Raw genomic sequence first — 12,909 nt, 5'->3', positions numbered from 1 at the left:
CATATGGGCCAGTGTCCCAAAGTTTGCTTAGAAAGTGATGTACTCCTTCTTTTGTGCCAAGCGACGTTTATAAATGAGGCCCCAGGAGAGTAGAGGACTCCTCTGGTGAACTAAGCACTATATTTAAGCAATAAGGCACAAGGGGGTGTGGCATATGGCCAATATACCACGGCTTAGAGCTGTTCTTACGCACGACACAAAGTGGAGTGCCTGGATACAGCCCTTAGCCTGGTATATTGGCCATATCCCACAACCACCAAGGTGCCTTATTGCTATTATAAACTGGTTACCAACGTAGCTCGAGCAGTAAAAAATACATGTTTTATCATACCAGTGGTATATGGTCTGATATACCACGGCTGTCAGTCAATCAGCATTCAGGACTTGAACAACAGTTTATAATCCTGTTTTAAACACTTTATACCACCAGGAGGCACTGTCACATCTACTGTATTTTTCTATTTAGAACTTAGAAGGCAGGATAAATCCAGTCTTCTATTGGCTTTTTGATAAACCCTTTGAAATCTTGTTTTTTTTCCTGGCCCAGTCAAGAATTTCATCCTCAAAGCTTTCTGTGAATGGTCAAACAGTTCACAGTTCAAACTAGACTGGACGATAACAGATCTACACAGAAAGACACAAGCAGAGATCCAGTACAAGCATAATCTTGTCTCTCTGGGTAGCTCGGTGTAATCTTCTTTCTGCCAAACTCATTGATGAGCCTAAACCCTGTCTTGGGTCTTAGTATATCTCAATGTGGTACTCACTTGATATCATTTAAAATGGCTGTTCTGAAGGCTTTGTGGGATGATACCGGCAGCTATCGTTACTTGTGTTTATACAAGGAGTCTGACATATTACTGAGGTGTGGCATCTGTATTGTAGCCAGTAGGGATGTGGTAATTAAATAGCCGAGTCTCTGAGTTGCTATACAAGTAAGGCTCCATAGCTCAGTGGTTAGAGCACTGGTCTTGTAAACCAGGGGTCGCGAGTTCAATTCTCGCTGGGGCCTGACATATTTTGGCCACGCTGATTTGTGACCCTGAGGCCAGTAGCACCTGTTGTCACACGGCAGCCATTGGACTGTTGCTCTCTCAAACTAACCCTGCCCCGGAAAACACGTTAGGAACTCTCTAACTCATCTCCCGTCTTGCTCCCAAGCCAAAAAAGAACTGCATCCTAAAGAGAAAGTCATCTTTTAAAACTGTCAAACCTCCTTACAGCAGGTGGTAGTACAGAGTGATTACAGAATGTGGCACAACTAGTTTGTTCAGTAAGGATGATAAGTATTTTGTTTTTTAAATAAATTAAAAACAGGTAACAATATGTTGAGTGTTGCGGTGTTATCTTACAGAGGGCAGATAAAACAAGTAGCAACACTATCATCATACGCAAATGACAAAAATATGATTTCACAAGTAGCAAATATATCATACAGCAACATGACAAACACAGAAATATGATTTAACAAGTAGCAACACTATCATCATACAGCAACATGACAAACACAGAAATATGATTTCAGACAGATCAAGGAGCAATCATAGGAAGGTAAAGTTATTCACTTGTTTGTTTTTCCTGTAGACAGTAGCCAACTCATAAGATCTGTGTAGACAGTAGCCAACTCATAAGATCTGTGTAGACAGTAGCCAACTCATAAGATCTGTGTAGACAGTAGCCAACTCATAAGATCTGTGTAGACAGTAGCCAACTCATAAGATCTGTGTAGACAGTAGCCAACTCATAAGATCTGTGTAGACAGTAGCCAACTCATAAGATCTGTGTAGACAGTAGCCAACTCATAAGATCTGTGTAGACAGTAGCCAACTCATAAGATCTGTGTAGACAGTAGCCAACTCAGATCTGTGTAGACAGTAGCCAAATCATAAGATCTGTGTAGACAGTAGCCAAATCAAAAGGTCTGTGCAGACATCCCCATCATGACGTCAGCCAGATTGGGAATGATACAGTCTCTCGACACTAGAGGCACTTGTTGTCGAAAGGGGGCCCAAGGTGTCCTTGGGTCCCCCTCTCTGTAACGGTCCCTGTTGGTCCCTCTCCCCGAGAGTCTCAGACACCTCCTAGACAGTGGAAACTGATCAAAGGTCAATGTTGCATTGTTCCCCCTAATGGTCAATGTCCCTCCCAGGCCAGGACAGACACTGGCTGAACTCCCATCTCCCAGCAGGCCTTGCGGTCAGGGTACAATGCAGGTGGCCTTGCGTAGCGCCAGGTAACCGGTGACGGCGTCAGTGGGGAGCAGGCGCAGGAAGGAGAACTCCTCAGATGACGTGAACCTCAGCTTGGTCTGGGGGTCAGTGTAGTTCGCCTGACACATGGACACATAGCATAATGCAGAGTGAGTGTGTGTGTAGTTCACCTGACACATACAAAATGACAACAGCTCATAAGGTGTCCATAAACATGTGTGAAGACTGTGTGTGTGTGTGTGTGTGTGTGTGTGTGTGTGTGTGTGTGTGTGTGTGTGTGTGTGTGTGTGTGTGTGTGTGTGTGTGTGTGTGTGAGAGAGAGAGTTACTCACAGGGAGTCCAGAGATGTCTGAGTATTTCTTGGCTGGCTTCAGGGAGGGAGGGGCATCGATGCTGTAGTCTGAACACAGCAGGCTCAAAGGTCAAACTCAGGCAATCAGAGAAAGCTCAGAAAGAATCAGGTCAGGTGTAACACTGCGCAGAGAAGCAGCTTATTGTTACACGGCCTTCTGTTAAAATCCCCAAAATGAGTATTCATTTTCACTGGAAACATCTTTCAAAGCAGAAACATTGACCAAAAACATCTTTCACACACAAAGTCAAACCCACTCACAATTGGGGTCATTGATCTTCCAGGGTAGAGTCCGTTCCACTGCCAGGATCTGTTTCAGGTTTTTCCAGGTCCGGTTCTTTTTTCCTGCTGCAGCTCCCCCTATCCCTGAATGCTGTAGAGTAAAAAGGGGGGAGAGAGGAGTGAGGCGAAGACAAGTGAGGGAAAGACAGAAAATGCTCTATCAACCAGTTATCATTTCACAAGTGTCCCCCCAGTCTGCTCACCACAAATATCGGGTCTTTGAAGGGCAGGGGTTTGGCTGCTGGTTCCGTTGTGGCTGGACCTACAGCGTCAGACACACCCACTGCCTTCCCCTCAGACACCGCCTCCACTGCAGTCACCTACAGGGTCAGTTTAGCAGAATACAACGTTTTGGAACGTTTAGATAGAAATATGCTATGTTTATACAACATGCCTCTCTGACATGGAAAATAAGTGATCACGTAGGCTCTATTCATGGCATTTCTATCTGCAACGTTGTTTGGCAACTGAACTTGGCCCAGGGGACAGCTCAGCTGTTACATAACTAGCTAGATCAACCAGTTTGGACAAAGTGCAGCCAGCATTACAACCATTATGTAATCTCCCTACTTTTCAAATTTTTTGAGTGATCTTTGGTGTTTAGAAAAACAAAAGAGATTAGAGTTTTAGTTTTCACTGGGACTGATCTGGAGATGATGAACACAAGGTTAAAAAGTGGTGAAGTGAGGCTTTAACCAGGCACCTTAGTCATGGACTGTTCTCTCTGCTACCTCAAGTCTAGGTCCAAAAGGCTTCTTAACAGCTTCTACCCCCAATCCATAAGACTCCTGAACAGCTAATCAAAGGGCTACCCAGACCCCTCTTTTATGCTGCTGCTACTCTCTGTTTATTACCTATACATAGTCACTTTAACTCTACCTACATGTACATATTACCTCAACTAACAGGTGCCCCCACACATTGACTCTGTACCGGTACCCCCTGTATATTGTTACTTGTTATTTTTTTTTTTTTTGATATTGTTATTTTACTGCTGCTGTTTAATTATTTGTTACTTTTATTTTCTATTTTTTTACTTAACTTAAAGCATTGTTGGTTAAGGGCTTGTAAGTAATAATTTCACTGTAAGGTCTACACCAATTGTATTCGGCGCATGTGACAAATACAATTTGATTGAACTGTATTTTTTTGTAATGGGAGGACCCCTTACCAGGACCAACAAAATGATTGGTACTGTATCATCGAAATCAGATCAACATTTTAATTGGTCTGTCTATTCCTCTGCGTATGTAGTAGCTAGCTAGCTAGCTAGCTTCGAGGAAACTACCTGTGCCTGTGTCTGGTTTGCGATGGCCTGAAATTTCTTCTTCTTGCCGTTGTTCCCACTGGCCAGTACAGCAGCAGAGGTGGCGGTGTTAGCAGGTCTCTTCTTACCGCGGAGCCCGGCCAGGCTAGAAACCAACACCAACGTCTGAGTTTTACCTGCTGGCGAAGCCGCTACCCTGACGGCCCCTTCTACACCCGGGCTATGGTTCGGAGAAGCCATTTCTCTGTAAATGATTTACGCAAAAAAAGCTGTTAAAATGTTCATAAACACATGTTCTATTGTCATTGAAAATATTTTTCGCGTAATCCGTACCGCGGATAATCACTTCCGGGTCAAAACTAATTCTAAAGGCCTTCTTCTTTAAGGTTTTATGGCAGACTACAACCTACTAGTGCTTTTTGCCGCCATCTACTGTTTGGCTGTTTGTCAGTCTACTATTCTGCATTGTGAATTCATTACGCTGTGAAGAATTTCCCTACCAACTAACCCAACACCCATTAAAACCTCACCACCACCACCACCACCACCACAGGACCCTATCTGATCCTACACCAGGCCAACAGCCTGGGAGGACAGGACACTATCACTAACAGTTTGTAACTCTTCTGCAGTACAATCACGTCAGTGGATGCTGCTGAGGGGAGAACGTCCGGAACATAGCAAATGGAATAGCATCAAACACCTGGAAACCATGTGTCCTCCCCAATTAAGGTGCCACCAACCTCCTGTGAATCAAGTACACCAAAATACTTATCTGCAGCTGCCAACACAACATCTATCCTCTGTGATTTAGGTTCCATTCCTGTGGTACAGGAATGGAACGTACAGTTGAAGCTCATTTACTGTAGTCTTCTTCTACACAATTGTTTAACTCTAAAATGCTATTTGGAGAACAGTTAAAACAAACAAAAATGTCCCCCAGACATTATCACCACAATATTAGGTTTATGACTCAGTCTCATCATCCATAGCCTACATTGACTTAGCCTACTTGTGCAACATGAAATAGATGCATAAAACACGCTAAGGCCGACTTCAAATACCGACATCAATGTGAAAGTAACCGGAGCATAAAACAGCTGACTGCGAACGCAAACTATGCCAGATAAATCCTACACATGCATTGAAATAAAATGCATGAATTACTTAGGCCTACAATCGACAAGGACGCATAAAGACAAACAAAATCGACCAAGGAATGAAGAAAAATCTACACATTAAGCCGGCGCCTGTGATTCAGCACCGCTGAATGGACAGCGCCTTGGTCAGGTCGACATAGTGGAGCTCCGTGGGGTGTGACTGAATAGACAGCGTCTCTGTCCAGTAGCCAACTAGAATTAGGCTATTCACTTTAGACATTTTCTGGGAACAGTTGAGTAGCCTACAACGCTTATATGAAAATCAGAATTACCACATAGATCTTTAGAAGTTGTAGGATCAATTGTAAATTGTAACATATGAAAAAGGTTGCAGACCCCCTGCTATAGGCTATATGAAGTCATGCTTGTGGAACGGAGCATACAGTGTACAATGACAGCTCCCACCAAATGTGTTGCTCTGCATTCAGAGATGTTCCTTATCATGTGTGCGCCCAGCTAATGTTTGTATTGGCCTGTCTGCATTATTCACCAGGGAAGGGAAACATTCTGCGAATACTGAAGCTTTGCATCAACAAGGTGTTTCTGAGAATATTAAAATGTGTCAACGAACGAACAAGGCGGCTTGGATCATATTGAAACATTTTGTATCAACAAGACTACTCTGAGAATACTAATACTGCAACATCATAGGCAACACGGAGGCGGCCCGCAAACATTTCCCCCCGGGCCAGCTTGTCTCCGTCTTATATTATTGTGTGGCCTACGCAGCATCTGGGTGTTCATTATATCCAACAAAAACAACCCCACATCTACACTATAGCTAAATAACTTAGTAATATTTCATTAAGTTTTGCCAGCAAGATTGATCTGTTAGAATATTCAGGAAGATGGTCAAGCAAGACTGATAGTTAGTGCTAAATACAGCTGCTAGAATCCTGACTAGAACCAAAAAATTTGATCATATTACTCCAGTGCTAGCCTCCCTACACTGGCTTCCTGTTAAGGCAAGGGCTGATTTCAAGGTTTTACTGCTAACCTACAAAGCATTACATGGGCTTGCTCCTACCTATCTTTCCAATTTGGTCCTGCCGTACATACCTACACGTACGCTACGGTCACAAGACGCAGGCCTCCTAATTGTCCCTAGAATTTCTAAGCAAACGGCTGGAGGTAGGGCTTTCTCCTATAGAGCTCCATTTTTATGGAATGGTCTGCCTACCAATGTGAGAGACGCAGACTCAGTCTCAACCTTTAAGTCTTTACTGAAGACTTATCTCTTCAGTAGGTCCTATGATTAAGTATAGTCTGGCCCAGGAGTGTGAAGGTGAACGGAAAGGCTGGAGCAACGAACCGCCCTTGCTGTCTCTGCCTTGCCGGTTCCCCTCTTTCCACTGGGATTCTCTGCCTCTAACCCTTTTACAGGGGCTGAGTCACTGGCCTACTGGTGTTCTTCCATGCCGTCCATGGGAGGGGTGCGTCACTTGAGTGGGTTGAGTCACTGACGTGGTCTTCCTGTCTGGGTTGCACTAGCCTACTGGGTGAATAAATTAAAATAACAATTAGCCGTACAGCTATCACAACTGATATTTTTTAAATAGCAACAAAACAGCTTTTGGTTTCGAATGGTCACCAAAAACGAGGGCTCCCCACCTCCCAATTCCCAATTAAATGAACCTCTGGCTATCAGATTACAACAAGGCTTACAAGGCCTAGTTCAAATGCCAACGTCAAATTCAAAGCAATTGGCGCACTGCCTAAACAGCTGACAGGCATAGCCAATGGCACTGTCTCTGCTTTCTAAAAGTGACAGAAAATGTACACAGGCTGGCAGCTGCTCTATTTTTGTATTTATTAATAGTTATTTTATTGTGATTTTTCAGGGGGTGCTGCAGCACCCCTACTTCCCGCGGCTATGCTCTGACTACTCTGATCCTGGCAACTTCAACCTGCCTCTCTCACCTGACATTTCCAATCGCCAGCACCATGGGTCCCCCAAAGTTTACACACACCACTTTTTTCACCGTTTCTACACATTCCTTTGTGTCATGTCCTCCTTCACACATCTAGGAATCTCCCTCCTACACACTGCTGCAACATGAGCTTAACATCTGAAAAACACTAGGGGGTTCTGCACAAAAGGTCTCAGAGGATAACTGACACATCCTAACTTTATCAGGTAAAGACTCTGCATCAAAACTGAGCAGGACAGACAAAGTCATCTGTCTTTCACCATGCTCTCCACCGGCTTAAGTCGCACCAAACGGCGGGCGTCATACACCGGGAATCTTCCATTTCAGTTGCTCCTTCTAAACACTTAATGCTACCCCAGTTATCACTCCTTTCAACGGCTCCAACCTTTCGGATGTGGAGGTGTCATAATACCCATAAAACCTAGCGGTCAAACACGGAAATTGTTCCAATTGTTATGTTTCACTATATTGGATCACTTCAATATATTGGTATCTGGTATCACTCCGCGGTGTCAAGGCTGGGGTCCGCACCTATATATAGACCCCATTGCCGCGACACGTTCTCTACATCATTTTTGGGGCGCATCTAGCACTGTAGAGGATTGGAGTCATCCATATAGCTCACATAACCGTGGTTACATACGTAACCTTCGTTATGTTTCGCTATATTGGATCACTCCAATATATTGGTATACCCGTACCAGATTAGTTGGTGCTAGAGGGACCTGGCCAGCCAGCGACGAAATCCCAGTGCGGGACCGAGACGCATAGGCCGTCAATGTGGAAGGGGGGTCCCGGCACAGTCCCCGGAAGGGGAGGCAATGCCCAGGGCCGTTGAATCAACCGCAGAGGGAGGTGCCACATTTAACCGATAGTACCTAGCAAAGGTGCAAGAGGAAGCCCAGCTGGCCACAGCACAGATCTCATCGAGGGGCACTCCTCTCAGTAGAGCCCAGGACGCAGTCACACCTCGTGTTGAATATGCCATTACAGATCCCACCCAGTTTTTAGAAACACTTAAAATAAGGACTGTATTTATATTTGACTCCACCGTCAAAGTAGACATCATGCAAGACTACAAATCCCTGCAAGCTCCTGCACGTCATCTCTAGGACGTCACCTTTGCTAACAGGTACATTTAAAGAAATGTAGCCAATTTACTCATTACTACATTTAGCTAACATTAGATAGTTAATCCAGAGATTCTTACCTTTGCCTCGATTCGGCAGTCTCGTCCAGATCTTGATGGTATTTGTAGTTCTTTATGATGGCCACATTATCAGCAAATTAACATTTCATTTGTTGGGGGTAAATACAGGAGAATATACTGAGAAAAGCTTGTCCGAGAGAGATTTGCATGGTTATTAAAACGTCATGCCAGCGAAGCATACACAAAACACAGTTCTTATTTTGTGTTTCTAAAATCTTCTATGGGAAAAATGAATGGTGAAAAAAATGATTAGAACCATTTCCCTGTTTTGTTGGTTTTATGGGTATTGTGACTCATAATGTGGTACTCTATTAGCATCTCCTTAACACAGGGGTAAAGTACTCCATTTATATTTCCGCAAACCTTCCAAGAGGTCTTCAAAATAAAAGTATTCTTCCTTTTTTTGTGTGAACCACTGGCAGACTAGAGGCTGTGTTGCGTATTGCTGCATTTTGCAGGTTGGAGTGCACATTTTGATCCACAAAAAATGGAGGAAAGGGAACTGTTAAATTTCACCACCATCTAACCCTGCACCTATACACTTGCTGCATTCAAAACAACTGTGAATTGGGAACTCTGAAATCTCCGACTTCAGACTTCGTTCAAGACAACTGGGAAGTTGGGGAAAAAACAATCTCAGCCTGGGAAAAATAGTTTTGAATGGTCCAAATCAGAATTCCAAGTCGGAAACTCAGGCATCTTTCAAGAGCTCCGACTTTCCGGCCTGAAGATCACTGACGTCATGATTTGACCTTCGAGTTCCCAGTTACCTTAAAAGCACCAACTATCCCCCCAACAAAGAACAACCCACCACCCCATCCCACTACTTTCACACTAAACGATCCTACATCAGGCCTGGGAGGATGGAACCCCTTCTTTCAAGACTCCATGTAGATCTTCTGCACTAAAATCTATCACACCCTAATATTTATCCCTGCTGCAACTACCACATCTGTCTTCTGTGATTTCCGCACCATCAGCGTAGAGCAGTTGATCACAATGGCTATAAATGCAAGAAATCCAACCTTACTAAAACTCATCCTCTCTGGATCTCTCTCTTCAGGCCTACTCACTGGGGGGCTCCCAGTCAAATCACTCACCCTTGGGCTCTTCCCCCCAACTCAAACTCTGGCAATCTCAACCCTTCTCTCTCTCACAGGGCACTTTGGATCCCCAGATGCATGGGAACATACAGTCCTTTGCAAAAGTATTCATCCCCCTTGGCGTTTTTTCTATTTTGATGCATTACAACCTGTAATTTAAATAGATTTTTATTTGGATTTCATGTAATGGACATACACAAAATAGTCCAAATGGGTGAAGTGAAATTAAAAAAATAACTTGTTTAAAAAATTCAAAGAAATGGAAAAGTGGTGCGTGCATATGTATTCACCCCCTTTACAATGAAGTCCCTAAATAAGATCTGGTGCAACCAATTACCCTCAGAAGTCACATAATTAGTTAAATAAAGTCCACCTGTATGCAATTTAAGTGTCACATGATCTGTCACATGATCTCAGTATATATACACCTGTTCTGAAAGGCCCCAGAGTCTGCAACACCACTAAGCAAGGGTAACCACCAAGCAAGCAGTACCATGAAGACCAAGGAGCTCTCCAAACAGGTCAGGGACAAAGTTGTGGAGAAGTACAGATCAGGGTTGGGTTATAAAAAAATATGTGAAACTTTGAACATTCCACTGAGCACCATTAAATCCATTATTAAAAAATGGAAAGAATATGGCACCACAACAAACCTGCCAAGAGAGGGCCGCCCACCAAAACTCACGGACCAGGCAAGGAGGGCATTAATCAGAGAGGCAACAAAGAGACCAAAGATAACCCTGAAGGAGCAGCAAAGCTCCACAGCGGAGATTGGAGTATCTGTTCATAGGACCACTTTAAGCTTTACACCCCCACAGAGCTGGGCTTTACGGAAGAGTGGCCAGAAAAAAGGCATTGCTTAAAGAAAAAAAATAAGCAAACACGTTTGGTGTTCGCCAAAAGGCATGTGGGAGACTCCCCAAACATATGGAAGAAGGTACTCTGGTCAGATGAGACTAAAATGTAGCTTTTTGGCGATCAAGGAAAACACTATGGCGCAAACCCAACACCTCTCATCACCCCGAGAACACCATCCCCACAGTGAAGCATGGTGGTGGCAGCATCATGCTGTGGGGATGTTTTTCATTGGCAGGGACTGGGAAACTGGTCAGAATTGAAGGAATGATGGATGGCGCTAAATACAGGGAAATTGTTGAGGGAAACCTGTTTCAGTCTTCCAGAGATTTGAGACTGGGATGGAGGTTCACCTTCCAGCAGGAAAATGACCCTAAGCATACTGCTAAAGCAACACTCAAGTGATTTAAGGGGAAACATTTAAATGCATTGGAATGGCCTGGTCAAAGCCCAGACCTCAATCCAATTGAGAATCTGTGGTATGACTTAAAGATTTCTGTACACCAGCGGAACCCATCCAACTTGAAGGAGCTGGGCAAAATTCCCAGTGGCTAGATGTGCCAAGCTAATAGATACATACCCCAAGAGACTTGCAGCTGTAATTGCTGCAAAAGGTGGCTATACAAAGTATAGTTATGCACACTCAAGTTTTCTGGTTTTTTTTTGTCTTATTTCTTATTTCTTTCACAAGATAGGAAAAATGCCAAGGGGGTGAATACTTTCGCAAGCCACTGTAGGACCTCACAGAATAACAACTATAACCTAACCTGATCAGGCAGAAACTCTATGTCAACGCTCAACAAGACAGACTGGGTTTTCTCAGTCTCGCCATTGCCACCGGGTTTACATTTCACCAAACACCAGGAATATTATTTTTCATTTGATCCACCTCTACACTCAACGCTACCCCACTGATCACTCCTTTGAGCAGCGCCCTGCTCTGGAGAGCAAAGCACGACACCCCGACACGCGCAGCGCCAGCTGCCTGTGGGCGGAGGATGCACAAAAAATCTAAACAATTCCACTTCTCTAAACTTTCACAATGTAACCGCTCCCAATTTGTCTTTTACCCAGCCTGAAACAACGTACGGGTCGGGGACAAAGCAGGAATCCACTTAAAAAAAAAAATCTCACTCCTACCAGTCCAAAATCCTCTCTGATAGGTCTCCCATGGCAAACGCTGGAAGTGTGTACCACAGCTGTCGCTGCAGGTACTTCACCCCGGTCGGTCTGGATCAACTTCAGAGCGCTCACTACTGCCAACAGACTCAAGGTTCTCAAGAGAGCAAGTAGATTTATAGGTCATTTTACTTGGTTTGTATTCAGGAGACGAAAGTACGCACTCGGGAGAGGAAGGTTTGTACTCCGGAGACGTTGGTTGGTATTTTGAGCAGAACATCCCAAATAACACAAATACACTTGATTGCTATAACTTATTTCAAACAGCTTATTGAGAAATGATCATGCAGATATACTAATGAGGAAAACAACATATCTCAATGGGCAAAAGTAACATTGTGTAATAAGACATTTGTCAGATTTGAACAATTTAATTTATTTCGGTCTTTCAAAAGTTTCTTCAAGTGCAGTTGCAAAAACCATCAAGCGATATGATGAAACTGGCTCTCGTGAGGACCGGCACAGGAAAGGAAGACCCAGAGTTACCTCTGTTGCAGAGGATAAGTTCATTAGAGTTACCAGCCTCAGAAATTTCAGCCCAAATAAATGCTTCACAGAGTTCAAGTAACAGACACATCTCAACATCAACTGTTCAGAGGAGACTGCGTGAATCAGGCCTTCAGGGTTAAATTGCTGCAAAGAAACCACTACTAAAGGACACCAATCATAATAAGAGACTTGCTTGGGCCAAGAAACATGAGCAATGGACATAAGACTGGTGGAAATCTGTTGTTTGGTCTGGAGTCCAAATTTGAGATTTTTGGTTCCAACCACCGTGTCTTTGTGAGACGCAGTGTAGGTGAATGGATGATCTCCACATGTGTAGTTCCCACCGTGAAGCATGGAGGAGGAGGTGTGATGGTGTGGGGGTGCTTTGCTGGTTAATAACTGTCTGTGATTTATTTAGAATGCTAGGCACACAACAGCATTCTGCAGTGATACGCCATCCCATCTGGTTTGACCTTAGTGGGACTATTATTTGTTTTTCAACAGGACAATGACCCTACATACCTCCAGGCTGGGTAAGGGCTATTTGACCAAGAAGGAGAGTGATGGAGGGCTGCATCAGATGACCTGGCCTCCACAGCCACCCACCCTCAACCCAATTGAGATGGTTTGGGATGAGTTGGACCGCAGAGTGAAGGAAAACCAGCCAACAAGTGCTCAGCATATTTGGGAACTCCTTCAAGACTGATGGGAAAAGTATTCCAGGTGAAGCTGGTTGAAAGAATGCCAAGAGTGTGCAAAGCTGCCATCAAGGCAAAGGGTGGCTAATTTGAAGAATCTACAATATAAAATATACTTTGATTTGTTTAACACTTTTTTGATTACTACATGATTCCATATGTGTTATTTCAAC

At 43.9% G+C, this 12,909-nt stretch overlaps 1 protein-coding gene and 1 non-coding gene across 2 annotated transcripts; one reads left to right on the top strand and one right to left on the bottom strand.

Moving 5' to 3' along the window:
* The first annotated feature begins 939 nt into the window (after positions 1 to 939).
* On the top strand, positions 940 to 1,012 carry trnat-ugu (transfer RNA threonine (anticodon UGU)). The gene has a single exon. It is a non-coding gene; the product is annotated as a tRNA-Thr (tRNA).
* A 683-nt stretch (positions 1,013 to 1,695) lies between these two features.
* Positions 1,696 to 4,484, bottom strand: LOC106596175 (INO80 complex subunit C). The gene is made up of 5 exons (XM_045719034.1): positions 4,133 to 4,484; positions 3,048 to 3,164; positions 2,824 to 2,935; positions 2,543 to 2,610; positions 1,696 to 2,329 (listed from the first exon to the last, which is right to left on the bottom strand). Exons 1-5 carry the CDS (start codon positions 4,349 to 4,351, stop codon positions 2,198 to 2,200), a joined length of 648 nt encoding a protein of 215 aa, XP_045574990.1. The 5' UTR covers positions 4,352 to 4,484; the 3' UTR covers positions 1,696 to 2,197.
* Positions 4,485 to 12,909: the final 8,425 nt, after the last annotated feature.

The sequence above is a fragment of the Salmo salar genome, chromosome ssa05, assembly GCF_905237065.1.
Source record: "Salmo salar chromosome ssa05, Ssal_v3.1, whole genome shotgun sequence".
NCBI lineage: Eukaryota > Metazoa > Chordata > Actinopteri > Salmoniformes > Salmonidae > Salmo > Salmo salar.
This window is presented reverse-complemented; position numbering and strand designations above follow the sequence as displayed.

Bases quoted from the DNA above. Each gene is read 5' to 3' on its own strand.
- LOC106596175 (XM_045719034.1), bottom strand. From the start codon at position 4,351: ATGGCTTCTCCGAACCATAGCCCGGGTGTAGAAGGGGCCGTCAGGGTA. The intron at 3,165-4,132 runs GTAGTTTCCTCG...CTGACCCTGTAG, and splicing joins CAAACCAGACACAGGCACAG to GTGACTGCAGTGGAGGCGGT. The intron at 2,611-2,823 runs GTGAGTGGGTTT...TGCTGTGTTCAG, and splicing joins GAAGATCAATGACCCCAATT to ACTACAGCATCGATGCCCCT.